General features: G+C 32.5%; 1 protein-coding gene across 1 annotated transcript; it reads right to left on the bottom strand.

The window, feature by feature from the left end:
* Positions 1-1,144: 1,144 nt before the first annotated feature.
* Positions 1,145-18,561, bottom strand: LOC145332478 (uncharacterized). Its single transcript, XM_080177479.1, has 9 exons — positions 18,274-18,561; positions 16,546-16,628; positions 15,342-15,407; positions 13,076-13,110; positions 10,108-10,162; positions 3,831-4,717; positions 3,135-3,196; positions 1,973-2,180; positions 1,145-1,235 (listed from the first exon to the last, which is right to left on the bottom strand). The coding sequence occupies exons 1-8, from the start codon at positions 18,303-18,305 to the stop codon at positions 1,982-1,984; spliced, it is 1,419 nt and encodes a 472-aa protein (XP_080033605.1). The 5' UTR covers positions 18,306-18,561; the 3' UTR covers positions 1,145-1,235; positions 1,973-1,981.
* Between the last annotated feature and the right edge of the window lie 1,725 nt (positions 18,562-20,286).

Here is a 20,286-nt window from a genome sequence, read left to right as displayed (position 1 = left end):
TTTTGCAGGTTTTTGGCTATTTTTATATTTTTCACATTTTTCTCCATATCTTTGGTGTTTATGGTCCGATTTTCGAAATTTTTTCAGTTAAAGATATCAAAATTAAATTTCCTGTCGTTTGAAGAAAATAACAATGACAGTCAGACTGCCTATTTGCAGGTTTTTGGCTATTTTTATATTTTTCACATTTTTACCCATATCTTTGGTGTTTATGGTTCAATTTTCATAAATTTTTCAGTTAAAGATATTAAAATTAAATTTCTGGCGTTTTATGAAAAGAAAAAATGGCGGCCAAACTACCTTTTAGCAGGTTTTTGGCTATTTTTATATGTTGATATATTTCCCTATATCTTTGGCATTTTTGGTCCAATTTTAAAACTTTTTTGCATTAACAGTTTCAAAATATTTTTTCCCATTGTTATGTGCATCTAGTATGTAATTTACGTTAACCATCTTCATCATACAAAATAAAACAAGGTTTCATGTTTATTTTCTCCAATAAATCTATTATTGATTTTAAATCTACTTCTACGTATTCCCATCCACAATTTTTGTGCTTCGCTACTTATGGATGTTGTCATCCTTGTTTTTTAAACGACAGGAAATTTAATTTTGATATCTATAACTGAAAAACTTTGGAAATCAGGCCATAAACACCAAAGGTATGGAGAAAAATACAAAAATATACTAAAATTTAAAACTGAAAAAAATTTGGAAATCAGACCATAAAAATCAAAGATGGAGAAAAATGTGAAAGATACAAAAATAGCCTAAAACCTGCTAAAAAGCGGTCCTACCGCCGTTGAGGTTTTATAGTTAATTGTGCTCCTTAATAATGGAAACGTTGTCAAAAAAATCAGCCTTTTATCTTTTATAGGAGCCGAGAAAATCACGTTTCCCCCAAACTAAGACGGACAGACGGACATTTCAAATTATAAAGTAGCTTCGCTACTAAAGAGGGTAAAAATAAACGTATAGACTTAAGTTAATTCGCTTTCTAACTCGTACCTAACTGCTGCAAATATCCCATGCAAAGTTTGAAATGGATAGGTATATTCCAGTATAACTAAATAAACTAACTAACAGTTACCGACGGGCAAACCCTAATTATAGAAAAGCTTAGCTTTTAAAAATCTTTAAAAAATTAGGATAAAATATTTATTGCACAACAATATACATAGGTGATAAAATAATCTCTGAAGATCCAGTTTCCAATGCTCGTGATTAGCCAGAACCTAAATAAGAACAGATTTTAGTAATTACTAATAAACAGAGTATATTACAACAATGCAAAGCAAGGAACTTTAATTTCCCGCAGAAAGCTTTGATTTTTACGATTCGATAAATAACTATCATTCTAGTTAAAAAAAAAACATACTGAATAAATTTTCGCATTTTATTAGTTAAGATTGTCCACACAAAAAGTTAAAACAACGATGACAACATCCATAAAAGCGAAGCCCTGAAACGGTAGGACAAACGGACATTATTACTTAAAAACTAAAAATAAGAATATAAATGAAGCAAAATTGTGAGTAAATTTGTTGAAAAACTTCTTGATACATAATATTTATGGACATGCTTACATTTTTACGACTTTATTATAGAGTTACTTTGCTTATAATATTGTACTTTCTTGTCCTAGGAATCAGTATACCAAAAATCAGAACAATCGGATAATTGGATCACATTAAGATTAATTGTTAAAAATATAAAAAAGCAAACATTTTTAAAATGACGTACAGACATTCTGGTAATGATTATATAGTTGCTACGCTTTCTAAATCGATAGGACAATTCTAACATGCCTAAATTACTGAAAAAAAGCTATCCATCTCAGACGTCCGGACGGACCCAAATTATAGAAATGCTTAGCTTTTAAAAAGAACATTCCCATAAATATCCTTCCCTAATTAGTGAAACGACGCGGAAAACAAAGAAATAAGAGTTCAGACCTATAAGATAATATTACCTCAATTAATTATGGAGGCGTTCCCCCGGTGCAATAACCGAGATCATAACTGTGGGGGCAAGGACAGCGTTCGTAAAACTCGCACTTGCTGTCAGGACAAGATCTCGCCATGACTTTATCATGAGGTACTGCCATAACTTTCTTCGGATCTCCTTCGCATACACAGAAAGGCATAAAATACTCGTCGTAGTCATCACCGTCCCAATTTCTTAATATATTTAATAATTAGAAAGAGACAACTATGAATGGCGAATAATGTTTAGAGTTACGCATTAAACTCCATTAAGCAACATGTAGAAATTAAGGTTAATATAGTGTCTGTAAAAGTATTACTTTGTTTCTCTTATTCTTTCGAATCCGGTGGATAGGAACCGGTTCTCTTCCATACGAAAAAACTATGTCTAGCATCGTATTATATCCAGCTTACTACAAATATAGAAATTTACAATCATAAAATTAAAACCAGTTTTTTTAGCCGGTGCCTTCGGCACCTCGGGGCTAAAAAAAATCCGCAGAAAGCGGTTTATAATACGATGAAAGAAATAACTATTCTCGTATTTATTTCAAACAGATTTAAATACGGTGGATTAAAACCAGTTCACATACGCAAAAAAAATATGTCTAGCATCGTAATATACCTATACAGTTTTCTACAAATACAAAAATGTACAATCATAAGATTAAGAGTTTCCCCCAACAGTGAAAATGGTGGATTGATACAAAAAATGACGAATTCAAAAAAATAATTTTTTTTTGTACAGGAACTTTTGTCAGTTTCAAAATATCTCATTCTTAGCCTTAAAAAAATATAAAAAAAACTGTACAAATTTGACAATTCTCAATAAACTTTAAAAAAATGTGATTTTTAGTCATTTCTAAGGCTAGGAATGAGATATTATGAAACGGATAAAGTTTTCAGATTCTACTCCTCAAGGCCTTTCCTGGGAGCACAATGAAGCCATAGTTCTGATGCAATGGATGTTTTACCTAAAAATTGCAGAGTGCTTGTACTGTAATTTTTGCAATAAAGGAAAAACATTTTGCAAGATTAATTTTTTCCCAAGAATCAACCATATTTTGGGACGAGACACTGTACATGTCTTAGTTTAAAAAAAATACAGACAAAAATTTAGTTACTTTTGTGAAAGGAAATAAAACTTACATATAATCATTAACTTCATTAGTTGTCACTTTGCCATTATAATCAACAAATGCAGCACCGCCCTGAAGAATCATAAAATTATTATACAAGAGCAATAAAGGAAGTCAAAGCTTTTTTTTTTAAATTAAGATTTATAGGGTGCCTACGGAACCACAAAGTTCAGAGGTGGGAAGGGGGTCATCTTTATATTAGAGACAAGGACGCCAAAGTTTTTTTTATTTGGGGACCACGGATGTACGGAGGCGAAATCGGCAAAGACGAAGAAAATATTAGCATACTCAACTTTACTTGTGTTTGGCACACTCTTTTTGACTTGATTCAACCTTTTTATCCTCTATTTGCACCAGACACTTTTTTTTTGGGTAGAGTTGGGATATGTTTATAAAAAATGATTTTAAGTGTCAAAAGTAAATAAAAGGTAAACTTTGAGAAGATAATAAATAGTCTTAAATACTTCATATTTGCCAGATTTAGCGAGAAAAAGCAAAAATATTGGCGGAAGATAACAGTTTTAAGCATCAGCTTTGTCTCAGTTGCTTTACAGTTCCATGTTGTACCTTATTATAACAAATACCATGTCAAATTTAATTTATTAGAATAAACCTTCACAGAAAATCCGCGCAAAATATACATTCCTTAAACCTGAAAGAGAAATCTAAACTTAAAATTTACTTAAATAAAACTTAAAACTCTTACCTTAAAATATGGATAGCCGTAAGATACATCTTCAGCTTTTAAAGGAAGGCACATCAGGATGTCTCTATTTGTATCAACACGAGTTTTATCAACAGCAAAGCCCATTGGTTTCAGAGTCATAGAGGAATCCGCTGTAACGACAGCATATTGATCTATATATTCACAATACCCATCATAGTCAATTGTCAATAGATAATCTCCATAGCCTAAGCAAATGATATTATCGCATCCTTTAAAGTAAGATTCCAACCAAACATTTAGATAAAGATAAAAAAGTACGTCCTCCGGATCAATTTTACTAAATGTTGAAGGTATGGTTACTCTAGCTCCATAAGAAATAATATATTCATCATCATCCTCATCATAATCAAGCATACTAACGTCCAGTACATTAATTGTGTTTCCACCAGAAGATTTGCTGACAGAAATCTTTAGTCTTTCAGTGTATGGGTCGTCTGTATTAACATAAATACAAGTAGGAGCCGTGAAACAGCCGCCTATAGTGGTTCCAAAACCTGTGGCACCACTTGATGTTGTATATTCATAACGTAGCAGATGTGCACTTGGAATCATAATACCAGTTAGGTCTTCAGAATTATAACCATAATACTGGAATATAATGTTGAAGTTGCAGGTTTTCGTCAAGCTCACTACTACTTTTTGTTTTCCATCCTCACAGGATTCAAGGTCAATATCAAGGACTTTTGCTTCATATTCTATGGTGGCTACAGACACTCTAGCATGACAGCCTTTCACATTAACAGCTGCAAGTCCAAGACTGTTGGTAGTGACATTGATTGAAGTTGATTTATCTGTGACATACACACATACGTCAGGCATGCAGGTTCCATCTGGCCCAACTACACCTATCTCCAATCTTGTAGATCCTAAAATGTCAAAGCTGTACACTACACCGTCCCGTTTTAGAAATTTTTTTACAAAATTTTGGCCCCCAGCCAAAATATGGTTGAATTATGCAAAAATAATGACTCATGCAAAATATTTTTTCTGAAATGCAAAAATTGCGATGGTACAAGCACTGCAAAGTTTTTAAAATCTGTTTTATAGCTCTTGTACCATGTCAGTTTTAAAGATTTGTACAAAATTTCAATTCTAGTGTGTCTGTATAAACCTGGAATTACCAAAAAAAGGGATCTGTCTAAATTTTATCATATGAAGGACTAAGGTGTAGCAAGTAATCTTCCAGAGTTCAAATTGCCAAATTGCAAACTTAAATAATAGGGTTGGGCTGGATTCGGCGGATACAGATTTCTGGCTGATTTATAATGCCAGATATCAAGTATTCAGGTTTATATCAAGACACTAGAATAGCAAAAAGACAGTTTTTAAAGATTTGGTTCTATCTCAATTTTATTATTGATACAAAATTCCAATTCTAGTGTGTCAAAATAAACCTGAATAATTGATATCTAGCATTATAAATCAGCCGGGTATCTGTTTCCGTCTAATCTGGCCCAACCCTATTATTTATGTATGCAATTTGGCAATTTTGACTTTGGAAGATTACTACTACACCTTAGTCCTTCAAAGTTAAAAATTTAGACGGCCCCCATTTTTTTGGTAAATTTCAGGTTTATATTGACATACTAGAATTGAAATATTGTAAAAAAAACTTTAAAATTAAGATGGTACAAGAGCTTTAAAAACAGGTCTTTTTGCAGATCTTTAACTTTGCAGTGCTTGTACCATCGCAATTTTTGCATTACAGAAAAAAAAATTTGCATGAATCATTTTTTAGCAGAAGTCAACCATATTTTGGCTGGGGGCCAAAATTTTAACAAAATTTTTCTAAAACAGGACAGGGTATTGTACAAGTACAAAGTTAACATCAGAGGCATAAATCAGGATGTATCCACCCCCCCCCCCCCCAACAGCAAAATTATGAATATATACACCCCTTTAGTATACCCCTATACACACAAATTGCTAGGAGTCTACAGCCCCTGATACACATCTATTACAGCCAAGGGGAATTTTGAGGTAATAAAGACACACTTCTTAAATTTTAAGAGTGATAAAAAGTTAAGCTACTTCATGCAATAATTTGGACTTTTAGGACTTGGTTGAGTAGGTAGACATTTAGGGGTATCGTATATCTACCCCCTCCCATAAAACGAAAAAATACAACCCTCTTTTTATACGTAACAAGGACATCCAAGGGGTGGGGGTAAAGGAGTGATTATCCCCCCCCATTTAAAGTTTACCCCTACCTTAAGGGTGCCGTAGACACATCCAACAATACAGAAGGGGGTATTTACCCACTCCAATTTTGGGAGAGTAAATAGACCCAAAAAATAAAAAGCCCTTAACAAAAATTTTTTGGCGTACTAAGCTCAATTTTTAATACTAAATATTTCATTATTAGGTAGGTACCTTCTTACATTATTAAATTACCCCCCAAAAATTTTACCCCGGGGGTAAATTTTGTGGAGACACACTTTACTTATATTGAAACTAATTCACAGGCATGCATGTTTGTTGGTATAGTACTTTTTAAAAAACCAAAATATAGACATATTCAAAACTATAGTGCATATTAGTTATTAGAGAATTATATTTTTTTTCTTGAATCAAAACAACCATTTTGTACATAAAAACCCGTAATGTCTTAATTATTGACAAAAACATGCATGCTGTATAGTTGGAAAAATTCAGTCATTTAAAATTCTCATTAGAATAAAAAACAAGAAATAAAGGTTATCAACTCCCTATGAGCTTTTACTGGTAAATAAAATTTATAACAAAAATAAAAGAGTTAAAAAAAAATAGTGAAATAACAAATTGTTAGGTGAATAGTTGATATTTTAATAATCCAAAATTGTTTCATGTTCTTTTAAATATTTTTAGTAAAACATATATATGCTCAACAAAGATTATTTATAGTTATGAATTCTACCAAACTGATTTTTTAAAGGGGAAATAGTTTATGAAGACGACACAAAATGATTTGTAAAAATTACTTATTTTTTATCTTTTTTTTTATCTAATAATTTTAACGTTTTTTTTATGTAAATGAATAAAGTATTATTTAAACTTTAAGGATTTAATCTTTTTCTTTGAAATTTATATGTCTAAACAGTAGTGATGGGAATCCGGATCCGGAATCCGGAATCCGCCCAATTTTCGGCCAATTTTGGAATCCGAATCCAGAATCCGTTTTTTATAGCGGATTCCGGATTCTAAATTGGTAGGCTAAAATTACTGTCTTGAGTTTTTTCTTACAACTCCCTCTTTTTGAAGGCAAACACACCACCTTCCCTCCCCCCCCATTTCCCACATAAACCACGAAGTTGATATACCAGCTGATATCACAGAGCTCTCATTGTCAGGCCAGCGATCACGTGATGAGCTATTCAATTCCAAGACCTTAGATTGGACAGCCAACGACCACGTGATGAAGTGTAATCTACTCACCACACTGTGGGCTAGAATTGAATCAAGACAAAAGTAAGTGCCGAGCCCTGTGACCTATGTATGGTGAAAATAGACATAAAACCATGATGATTCTAGGTAAAACCAAAATATTTCAGCGGGGGCTTTTTGAGAAAATTAGATTTGAAAATTTCAAGTTCAATTTTCAACCCCTAGGAGCTGCCGCATAATCATGACAAGAAAAGCAAATATTATTTATTTTAAATTTTGAACAACTTTGCTTTTATGAAGTCTTTCTTAAAACCTCTCTATATATGATTTATTTTAGGCTGAATTTTCGTGACCTTTGCATAGCAAGTGATAAAAATAACCATTTATTAACTCCCTTCAGTAGTGGTTTTATGAAGAACTTTATAAAAGCAAAGTTGTTCAAAATTTAAAATAAATAATATTTGCTTTTCTTGTCATGATTATGCGGCAACTCCTAGGGGGTGAAAATTGAACTTGAAATTTTCAAATCTAATTTTCTCAAAAAGCCCCCGCTGAAATATTTTGGTTTTACCTGGACTCATCATGGTTTTAAGTCTATTTTCACCATACATAGGTCCCAGGGCTCGGCACTTACTTTTGTCTTGATTCAATTCTAGCCCACAGTGACCATCAACTAAGCCCTCTAATTGGCTGTACTGTACAGTGATCACATGACATAAAAATATACACACTCCCGTTAGAAAATACCAAGCACATTTTTAGGACATACGTAGCACTTAAATTTTTTTCTACATAACAAATTTTAATAATTACTAATGTGATGTAAATGTTTTAGTTATGCTGGAAGTCAACACTTTAAACAAATCAAGGCTTCAACCAAGTAACATAGTGATAAATTAATGAAAAAAGCTATCCCTCTGTGATGGACGGCCTTTTAAAATACTGCTAGAATCCGGAATCCGAATCCAGAATCCACCAAAATTAAGAATCCGGAATCCGCAAGAATCAGTCACTTTTTTTGACGGATTCCTTCAGAATCCGGAATCCGAATCCGGCCCAAAAATTCGACGGATTCCCATCCCTACTAAACAGTGTAAATATGAAGTTCTTAATCACGAATTTTCAAATCATTAGATTTTAAGCAAGTTTATTACAGAAATAAAGAATAATTTCGACCAAAAAAAATATCCACAAAAAGGCTTACTGCATTATAAAACTGGTTTAATTGTATAATTGCATTCATTTTGTTTAATTAACTTTAAAAAATGAGTGTTTATATACTGCCTTGGTTATAATCAAACCTAAAAGTGCTCTTTAGTCAGTGACAGAGTGAAAAATAATATACCTTGTTTTATAGTTTTTGATCTCTTTTTTTTTTTTTTTTTTTTTTTTTTTATATACTTTTATCTGATTTGTATATCAAAATTAAAAAGTATTTATTTCTTTAGATATTCATACTTTGCTAAAACGCTTTGGTTACTTTTTGCACTATATTTGCTCTAAAAAGAATTTTTTATCCGACTTTCAACTTTAAAATGATAGATTTTATATCAATTATTGTGTTGACTTTAATTAAAATCATAATTTCTGTTTATATGCATTTTTTTTAAATGAAATGTAATGATAGCCTTTTTTTATATATAAGGCGAAAAAACTGACACTGAAGATATTTATTTTGTCTTATATATGCCCTTAACTTAAAGATGAAAAACTTTTATAAAAAGATTTATTCAAAATATGTCATTTAAGGCATGAAATAAATTTTGCAAATTAACATTGCTAAATTTTGCAAATAACTTTTAAAAATGATTTCTGCGGATTTTCTAATTTACATGGGTGTTTTCTACACATTTTCCCCTTTCCAAATATACCTTCCTCGTAAAGATTGACTTCAAGAAAGTATATACTTTCCAAAAATGAAATGTGGAGAGTAAAATAAATTTACCCCCGTCAACAGATTTCAGGGGGGGGGGGGAGGGGGAATACCCCCCCCACCCCCATCAAATTATACCCCACGGGTAAAAATTTTTGGAGAAAAAAAAAATTACCACCCTTAAAATTTACACTCCCCCCCCCCCCAAAAAAAAAAAAGCTTGGACGCCCCTGGTACGTACTACAACCCCTTGACTTTGTCCTTAAAGATTGTCTAAATTTTCTCCCCTTTAAAGACAATAAAGCTTTACTTATAAAAACTACGCTAAAAGTTGTAGAAACATAGCTCTAACCTATAACAGTTAGAGAGTTGAATCCATTTTTATAAAAGCAGAAATATAATCTATGATTATGGTTTGGACCCTCTAAAACTGTAATCTACCTTTCCACTTTCCCCTCTCTTGGTGAAGATATCTTCAACGCCGATACGATTTTTGAAATGTAAGATTCTACTTTCCCCTCTCTTGGTGAAGATATCTTCAACGCCGATACGATTTTTAAAATGTAAGATTCCCTTTTCCCCTCTCTTAGTGAAGATATCTTTAATGCCGATACGATTTTTGAAATATAAGATTCCACTTTTGTCTCTCTTGTTGAAGATATCTTCACCAAGAGAGGCAAAAGTGGAATCTTAAATTTCAAAAATCGTATCGCCGTTGAAGATCTCTTTACCAAGAGAGGGGAAAGTGGAAGGGTAGATTACAGTTTTAGAGGGTCCAAACCATAATCATAGATTATATTTCTGCTTCTATAAAAATGGATTCAACTCCCTAACTGTATAACAAAATATGGATGAAATTTATAATACAAAATCTAGGACATCTAATTTTTTTTTTTTTTAAATAAAACTACAATATTATATACTATTTGAAACACTTTATTGGTCAAGCCGTATGAGAGATATTAATTACACAATAAACAGACATCCCACCTTTTTTTTTGTACAAAGGGAGAAACTTACCTGTAGTACACCGTGGTAGAACTGACAGACCTTTATTACCAGAATATGTTTTGCTCTAAAAAGAAAATGTATAGATTTTTAAAGAAATATAAGAAATATATTAAAAACCTATCAAAATAACCCCAAATAGATACTATGCTTTGCAACAAAAAATCAGGATTAGTCCCTTTTGTGGCAACACCCCTTAAGGGGATATAAGTCGTATTTTTAAAATAACTTTTTATAGGTTATTCTAGGTTAGGTTATATTGAGTTAATTGATTGCCCATCAGGGTTAGGCAATTGGTCCTGCAGGGTTAAAACCCCCCACAAAGGCTAAAATTAAGAGAAGACCTACTGTGAAAAATAAGAAAGATAGTCTTTTAAGGTGCGTTGCCACAAAAGGGACTATACTCAGAAAATCAATGTAACAGAAAGCCAATTCAATGATGCTATCACAAAATCTGCACTTAATAGTTACTTTCAAAATTAGCCTACAGGAACATTGACGGGACAAAAAAAAGATAAACAAGCGGCTAAGCTTGAGAAAGTATGTACGTATTGTAAAAGAGATTTTTCTTTAGATGGTAGAGGGATCTTACCCCAATTGGATTAAATCTACCTGGACCCATAAAGCTTAAATGTAAGGGAAAACCATAACGGTCCAGCTGTTAGCAAGACGACAGACAAGACAAGCTTTACCTGGATTTTAACATGAAAAATCATAAGATTATTTATTTAAGATTTAAAAAAATTCTTTAAAAGTTGTATATAAAGGACGCTATACAAGATTTTCCAGCATTTCCAGAATGACGGAGAACCGGTTAAAATAATAAATTCTACAATTGGAGTTTTAAAGCATCAAAACTCACACTTCTGATTGAAGTATACTTATTTTTAAAGACCAGTTGGAAATAGTGAAAGACTACCACAAGTAGGGCAATTTTTAAATTTAAAGCCTTTTAGCTTAAACTAAAAAGATATATCTAGGCATTTTGAAATGGCAGTTTAGAGAGTTTAAAATCTTTTCAAACATTAAACTCTAGTTTAGAAGGTGGGTTATGCAACCATCTCGTAATCAATGCGAAAATGGCACTTAAAATCAGATTTTCGTTATGAAACTTTGCAGGAATCATCCTTGGTAGGTCTATTTTCCCTAAATCGAACAAAAAGTTGGAAAAATAACGGCTAACAGCTGGCTGCTTTGCAGTTAGGCCGTTTTTTCCATCATTACTTTAGTAGATAAATTTTGAAACATTTTTGCTTTAATATATGTTATATGAACCAATAAACATTTTTAAAATTTCTAGTACCAGCTGCTTAACGGCTAGAACTGGCTGAAAATGGCAGAGAGCGGCCCAAGTGTATGTTGTGTAAATATGGCTTGTGACATGTCTAAGGGTAGGTTATATGGGTGGAGAGCTCAAAAATACTGCTAAAATTAATATGGGCCTATCTTTATGGCAGCTGGGTAACAGCCGCTGCTCAGCTTTTAGTAATTTTTAAAAACCAATTAAGGATATTTCAACATAAGTGTTAGGGGGGGGGGGGAGGGGATTAATGCAACCATCTTGTAATAAATGATTAAATAGTACTTAGAATTCGAATTTCTATCAGAAATTTTTCACGAGTTATCCTTGGTAGGTCTATTTTCCCTAAATCGAACAAAAAGTTGGAAAAGTAACGGCTGGCGGCTCAGCAGTTTAGCCGATTTTTGCCTATTTTCTGCGCAAATTAATCATTAATTACGTAAGAATCAACTTTTTAAAACATATTTTTGGTGCAATTCATGTTAAATGATAGCAATAACAATTTTTTAATTTCCAATTTCTAGTACCAACAGCTACCGGCTAGAACAGTTTGATAAGGTTTTGAGCGACAAAAAGTTGTGACTAATTTGCTCTTAAGATAGCCGAAATATGGCAAAACGGCTGAGCCGCCAGCCGTTAGCAGTTACTTTTCCAACTTTTTGTTCGATTTCAGGAAAATAGACCTACCAAGAATTATTCATGCAAAATTTTAGATAGAAATTCGAATTCTAAGTGCTATTTATACATTAATCACGAGAAGATTTCATTAACCCCCCCCCCCCTCTTTATTAAATAATTATTTTTAATTTATTTCAGTGAAAAAATACTTTTTTATTTCCAGATTTAGCTGTTAAACTGCTAAAAACGGCAGAGAACAGCTACGAACAGCCAAAGTTTAAGTTGTAGATATAGCCTTATACAGGTCTAGGGGTAGGTTTTAAAAAAGATGCAGAGCTAAAAAATACTTCCAAAAAGAGCGCGTGGGCCCATCAATGTGTCAGCCAAGTACCAGCCGCATCTCAGCTGTTAGCCATTTCTTGGGATATTTAAACTTTATTTATTATAGTAGAATTTATCTTCTTTAAATACAATTTTTAATTTATTAAGTAGATATATTATGAAAAAATTTAAATTTCTAGATTTACCTGTTTAACAGCTAAAAACGGCTGAGAACAGCTACTAACAGTAAAAAATATAAGTTGAAGATATGGCTTGTTAAGTGTTTAGGAGTAGGTTTATAAGGGTTCGAAGCTTAAAAAACAACCAAAATTAGTGTTGGCCCATCCATATGGCATACTGGTAACAGCTGCAGCTCAGCGGTTGGCCATTTTTGAGACAATTTAAGGATAATAGCCACTACGCCCATAGAAGCCTCTAGGGGCACTTAAGGTGAAAGGGAAAAACAGTCAACCTCATCCCATTTGAAAATTAAGTTTTAAAAGCTTATTTCGGCGAAAGGTTTTGTTTTTGAAGATAGAGGCTTCACATTTAGGATATTGGATCTACTTGTAGTCTTTCAGCGGATTAATTCCTGCAGGATTACTTTAATAAAACACTAAAAACTTAGTGTACTTAAATTTTATTAAATTTTGATTGGTTTGTTCATTTATCCATATGTTAGAGCCATTTTAGACCATTACCTTATCCTTTAGTAAGGCCTACCACGAATATATATCTTACCTGGTAACCATAGTTCCCATTGTTGTAGTTCATGCCTAAAAATTAAATTAGTTTAAAAGGTATTCTTAGCAAGAGTATCCTGCACAGAATTACTACAATAATAAAAGTAATTACTTAAATTTTAAGAAACTTTTCCCGGACAGACGAAAAACCAAACATGGTAAATTATAGAATAGCTTTTATCACTGTGCATTTGAAGGAGCTTTGACTTTTGTGTCAGAACCTAGATTGGGACATTACCCTAGGTTAGATAACTTAATTTCACTTTTCAATAAAACCTAAAACGCAGCCGTTTGAGAAAATTAGATTTGAAAATTTAAAGTTTAATTTTCATACCCTAAGAGATACCGCATATTCATAACAAGAAAAGCAAAGATCATTTATTTAAAATTTTGAACAAGTTTGCTTTTTTAAAGTTTTTCATAAAACCACTGTAGTATTTATCTGTTTAGAGGCTCAGAAACTCCTCCCTATCTACGCTTATGGATTCCCCCCTCTGGCTAGAGGCGAAGACTCGAACCTGCTACTTTCTTCAATGAGAAACAAAGAAACCTAGTTGTAGTTTATATTATTAAATTGGCTTAATTTTCCTTTCAAATTTGTTTCTTCTTAAATTTAAAAGACCAATTTATTTAAGTATCAGACTAGAAAATTGTATTTATGTATTTGGCCACGTTTAAAATAATTTAAGATATTTAAAGCAAAACTCCATCTTTTTTACACTGCGTGGTCAATCCTTAAAAAAGGTAGATTCAATAAAAAGATTTGTTTGTTAACAATTTATATGTAAGAATCTTGTAATGTTAAATTGTAAATCCATTTGAATTTTAACAGTGAAAATGAAAGGCATATTATAATTTCAGAAGTCAAGCAAACCTATTAAAATGAAACTCCAAGTACTATGAGCTTATTGCAAGGTAAAAACATTTAAAATTCTACAATTAGATGAGAGAAAGACAGCCCATAAAATAATGAAAAGAAAACGGGGATAGGTATAAATAGAAATTTGAAATTCAGATGTTAACAAATTTCCAATCTCATGTGAGCTAATTTAAGGATTGACGGGAAACGGTTCTGTTGATATTGCAACCTGGGACGGCCGGGAAGCTGGACTTGTGGACTTGGACCTTCGTGGGCCTCAACTAGCCATTGAGGAGCTGCTTTAACCCACAGAATACTAGGTAACTAATTTGTTGTTGGAACAAATAAGAAAAATTAATAATCATGAAGAAAAGAAACTTGTACAAGGCATATTTCTCCTCCATGCTAATGATACTTTCCTTTTTAAGGATTGGACCCAGTATTCAAGACAAACTGGTGTAGCTAGAAACGGCTCCTGCTACAATTAAAGGTACGGTTCTTCAATATAACAACATATAAGTCTAAACAAAATTGCTCCAAGAAAGATTTGAAATTCACATATGCCCAATCCTTAAATAATTTCCCACTAAATTATCATCTGCTAGTCATCTTATGAAAGCCAATTTTCAGAACACTCTGTGGTGAAGAAAACTTGAACGTCGGCTTTGTTTGAAGAGGCTGGTTGAGGATCTCTGGTGTAACATCTGGGCCAAGTTGAACGTGGAGATAAAAACCTTGCGAAGTAAGTTATATTTAAATAAGCTCAATTCTTAAAAAGTACTTGTTGACAATTCAAAATGACTCTTATATTCAAGTGATAAATGCCTAAGAATTTCAAAGTAGAAAGCCCAAACCTTAAGAAATTAAACATATTTATTGTAACTTTTAAAAATAAAGAAACTGTTGTGTTTTTTACTTATTGGTTTATTTTTCTTTCAGGTTTGTTTTAAACCGTTGTAAACGTGTATCAACAACTTCAGACTAAATCTAAAATGGGTCTGCCAGTTTTGGGCCAACAGAACAGACCCCACTGCCTACAATAACCTGGGTAGGACAACCACTCCTGAAATGAGTTTATTCATGGCAATTTTTATTAGTTGCTTTGCTAAGGTCACGAAAATTTAGCCTTAAAATTATATATAGAGAGGTTTTATGAAAGACTTCATAAGGGCAAAGTTGTTCAAAATTTAAAATAAATAATCTTAGCTTTTCTTGTCATGATTGTGCGGTAACTCTTTGAACTTGAAATTTTCAAATCCAATTTTCTCAAAAACGTCTGCATCTTAGATTTTATTGAAAAGTGAAATAAAGTTGCCTAACCTAGGGTAATGCACTATGTCCCAATTTAGGTTCTGACACAAAAGTCAAAGCACCTTCGAACGCACTGTGTTATGTTAGAGTTTACCTTGGTTATATTGGTTATATCCTTGTTTGTAGTTGTATGGAGGTCTGTAGTTGTACGGAGGTCTGTCTAGAAAAATAAGATAAATGTAAATAGAGGTTTTCAGGGTTCAGTAGCCGTGACAAAGACTCAAATTTAAAGAAGTTTAGACGCTTTGAACAGGTTTAGACTTCCTGCAGATTTTAAAAGGCCTACTAAAGACTGACGCGAGTTTTTTTTATTGGAACAAGCATTATTAATCTTTTCAAAAATAAACTTAAATCCTTATAATAAAGTAACAGGATGCATGTTTGTCGGTTTGTACCGAAGAATCTCGTTAACCGCTGAACCGATCAGGTTCTCCTTAACAGGGTAGCTTCTCATAGGTCCCTGGAAGGTTTGTAACAGGGATCGGAAGCCTCACGTAAGCCGCGTGTAAGCCTCAGTGAAATCGTGATTTTATCACTATAAAATTCAGCTGTATGTATAAAACGGCTCTTTAGCAGACAATCCTTCTTTCTTAAATTTTTTTTTTCTGCTCACAAGCAGGTTTAAAACTGAGGCTTATGCGCGGCTTACGCGAGGCTTCCGATCCCTGGTTTGTAACTATTTTAGGCGAGGGTACCACCACCCTTCTAAGAGAAATCACAATAAAAATCAAAAACATTTTTTTTTACCTAGAGACTTGAACGCAACATAGAAAAGTTACTAGTTATTTTTTTTAAAACTAACATTCAAAGTGCCATTATAGGCCTCTAAGGGCGTAGCCGCTATTTCTTAATAAGGAATAGTTATTTCTTTCATCGTATTATAAACAGCTTTCCGCGGATAAAGAATGTACAAAATTAAATATAAGATTAATACCAGTTTTTATAGCCAATGCCTTCGACACCTCAGGCTAAAAAAAAATGGTATTAATCTTATATTTGTACATTTTTATATTCGTAGAAAGCTGGATTTAATACGATAGTTTTTTTGTATGGATGAGAACCGGTTTTTATCTACCGGATTTGAATGAATACGAGAAAGTTTTTTTAATTTCGAGTTTAAGGCAATTCACACTCAACCCTCCAGAAAGAAAAATCACCCATGTAAACAAACCTCAAATAAATTATTGTTACTTTTTAAAACTAAAATTGAAAGCAAATAAGGATCTTTTAAGCCCCTCAACCCCCCCCCCCCCCCCCTTCTAGTTAAAATAGCCATTTAAGTAGTAGAAATGACTTACTATACGGAGGACGGGGAGGACCAAAGCCATCCACAGAAAGGGCTGCAGAGACCACCAACAAAAATATGCAAACAGGACCCATCCTAGAAAAAAAATATTCATGGGTAAATCTTATTTATAAACCTTTAACAAAAATGTCATAGCTTTTTTGAAGGTGGGCAAATAAATAGGTAAAATATAACAGGAAAAGTTTGATTCTGAAATATAACTATTAAAAACAGTCAAAAGAGATTCAACAAAATGAAATACCTAACCCTTATATAATCGTAATAGAAAGTCGATCAGTCTGTCTGTATGTCGTACGTAACGTCCAGCAGTTAAAAGAGATCTCTTAAAACAAACAGTTGAATTAAATTAAAAACTATGAAAAAATAAATAGGTTAGTAGTATATAAAGCGGCGTTATTCTCTTAGAAATTTTTTTTTCAATTTTGTACCCCTCCCCCCCATCCCTCCAGACTACCGACGAACAACTATTTTAGGTTAGGTTAGGTTTTAGGCTAGGGAGCCGAGCGCTGCGGCCAGAGTACATAGATCGCTGTCGGGGGGGGGGGGGGGGGGCGGGGTACTCAAATTTTCAATATTGAAAAAAAAATTTCTAAGAGGATAATACCTATAAAGCTAGCCGAAATAAAGGGGGGAGGCGTATGCGCCACTTTTTGAACCAAAAGTAAAACGTGCACGATCTCAGCCCATAAAAAGAGTTACAGCTCTAAAATTCTGCACAGCAGTTGCTTTGATGGAACAACATGGAACTGTGAAGAAACTGCGGCGAAACCGCCGCACACGCCGAAAACCGCTGTTTCCCGCCGATTTTTTTTGCCTTTTTACGCCATAATAGACAATTTTCAATCATATGAGATAAACCTTTTTTTTCATAAAAATTTCGCTTATATTTTCACTTGAAAGAGTTTACACTTGCAATTTTTTTTTAATATGGACATGTTTGAAATTTACAAGTGTCACGTGAAAATATAAGGGAAATTTTTATGAGAAAAAAGTTGCTTCTCAGATTATTGACAACAGTCTTATTTGGCAAAACAAAGTAAAAAAAAATCGGCGAGAAACGGCAGTTTTCGGCGGGAGTGGCGGTTCCGCCGCAATTTCTTCACAGTTCCATATTGATCTCCACAAAAGCAACTGCTGTGCCGTATTTTAGAGTTGTAACTCTTTTATGTGCTAAGATCATGCACGTTTTACTTTTGGTTTCAAAAAGTGGCACATCCACCTCCCCCCTTAAAAATAATTATGTAATAAACAAAGTTTAACTTCTTAATTGAACAAAAATAATTATCGGAATGTTAAAAGGGATAGTTGCATGACGCCTATTTAATAAGTTTGATTGCAAGCATAAGTAACAAGAATGCCATCATATCTAAGCTTTATTATTTTGTAGTAGACTCTAGGGGTGGGAGAGGGAAAAAGAACCTCCTATTTGAGTCAATAATTAAAATGAGTTATAAATATTTAAAAATTTAGCGTAAAAACTATCAAAATCTAAACGTATTAATTGATGGAGCGAAAGCGAATAATTTAAAATATTAATAATAAAGTTATATGTAGCAACAACACTACAAATCAGTTTCGAAGATTAAATTTAAATGAACATTATATAGGGAATTTAAATTACAATGATATAAAAAATCTAAATATAATTTTTTTTTAAATAAACCATATACCGGAAATATAAGCAAATTTGATAAACGAAAAATAAAAAAAATCTATTAACCTGTCGCTAAAGATGTTCCGTTTGAACTGCATCTAATGAAATCAGTTAGCTGTATTTATATATTCTTTTTTGGGGTTTCTATTTTCTAGGCAAATTTAAAATCACAGTAGCGTTCCAATTCTAATTTTACTGTTCCTATGTATTTTTATTTTTATTGGAAACACTAAAGATGTACAGTAAGGTAAAATTGTACAACATGAAAGGAGGTCAATTGAATTTGAGTTGCCGATTGTCTACATAGTTTCCTCATCCTATCTCAATATTTACTACTGACTAAAAAAAACTTCAAACTTGAATGTATAAACGATTTATACATTATACATTCAAATTTTAATTTTTCAAATTTTGATTTTTTAGCTAGTGGTAAATATTGAGATAGGATGAGGAAATACCGAGGAAACTGTATACACAATCGGCAACTCAAATTCAGCTGACCTCAACGGAATATTTCAAAATATAATATGTACAAATAAAATTCTTTAAAAATTGTAATTTTATCGATTTCTATTTAATGAAATGACCTTTTTATTTGTTATTTGAATTTTTATTAAATTTAAAAAATATCAATTTGACTTTTTAACCCTTTAAAGAAGATTTATATGTTTGATTTTTATAAAAAAAAATATATTGTTCGATGTTTTTTTGATAGCTACCCTATAGGTGATTATGTCTGCCAGCTATGTTTAAGGGGAAACGTGATTTTCTCAGATTCTATTCAAGATAATAGGCTTGAAATCATTGTTAAAATTCCCTATACTGATGAGCATCCAACATGTAATTTACATATTTCGTAAAACTGTAGGCTCTTTACTCTTTACCCAACTTTGTCCATCTGTTTTTTTTTAAAGCGGAGCTTTTCTATAATTAGGGTCGGTCCGTCCGTTCGTACGTCCGTCACGGATAGCTTTTTTCATTAATTTAGGCATGTTAGAATTGTCCTATCGATTTCAAATTTTGCCTGGTGATTTCTTTAGTAGTTAGGTACACTTAAGAAAGCGTAGCAACTCTATAAACAATACCAGAATGTCCGTACGTCCATTTTAACCATGTCGATTTTTAACTTTGTTGACATTAAATTTTTGTTTGTTAAAATTATCCGATTCTTCTGATTTTTTGAAAACTGATTCCTATTACAACAAGGTACAATGTATTAAGCGAAGCATCTCTATAAACAAGTCCCAAAAATGTAAGTATGTCCTTAAAGAGTATCATCTATTTATGCAGTTTTGCAACAAATTTTCTTAAAATATTGTTTGTACTGATGCATTAATATTCTGCTAATTCAGTTCTGACAATCTACAAGTGTTAATGTTCGTTTGTCCTTCCATTTCAGAGCTTCGCTTTTATGGATGTTGTTATCCTTGTTTTCACTTCTATTTAAATGAGAATTTAGCTGACCTATGCGCGTCTGTTTCAAATCACATTGTCCATATGTCTATCGGTACTACTCTTAAACAATTTTCTCCTTTTATCAAAGAAAGACTGCTGAAATTTTGTGTCAAGATTCGTATGAACTAACTTTCCTATGTCTTCCTGTCTCTAATGATTATTAAAAGCAAAGCTTTTCTATAATAAGGGTCGGCCCGTCCGTCCGTACGTCAGTCACAGAGAGTTAGCTCTTTTCGTTTTTTTAAACAGGTTAGAATTGTCCTATCGATTCAAAACTTTGCATGATGATTCCTATAGTAGTTAGGTACAATTTAGAAAGCGTAGCAACTCTATAAACAATACCAAAATGCCTATACGTCCATTTGAAACATGTCGATTTTTAACTTTTTTGACAACAAATTTTTGTATGTTAAAATTATCCGATTCTTCTGATTTTTTGAAAATTGATTACTATTACAACAAGGTACAATGTTATAAGCGAAGCATCTCTATAAACAAATCCCAAAAATGTAAGTATGACCTTAAACAGTATCATCTATTTATGCAGTTTTGCAACAAATTTGTTAAATAATAATCTGCTAATTCAGTTCTGACAATCTACAAGTGTTAATGTTCGTTTGTCCT

The sequence above is a fragment of the Acartia tonsa genome, chromosome 11 (assembly GCF_053477335.1).
Source record: "Acartia tonsa isolate MP-2025a chromosome 11, ASM5347733v1, whole genome shotgun sequence".
Classification (NCBI taxonomy): domain Eukaryota; kingdom Metazoa; phylum Arthropoda; class Copepoda; order Calanoida; family Acartiidae; genus Acartia; species Acartia tonsa.
Note: the sequence above shows the minus strand (reverse complement) of the source record. Positions and strands in the feature narration are given on the sequence as shown.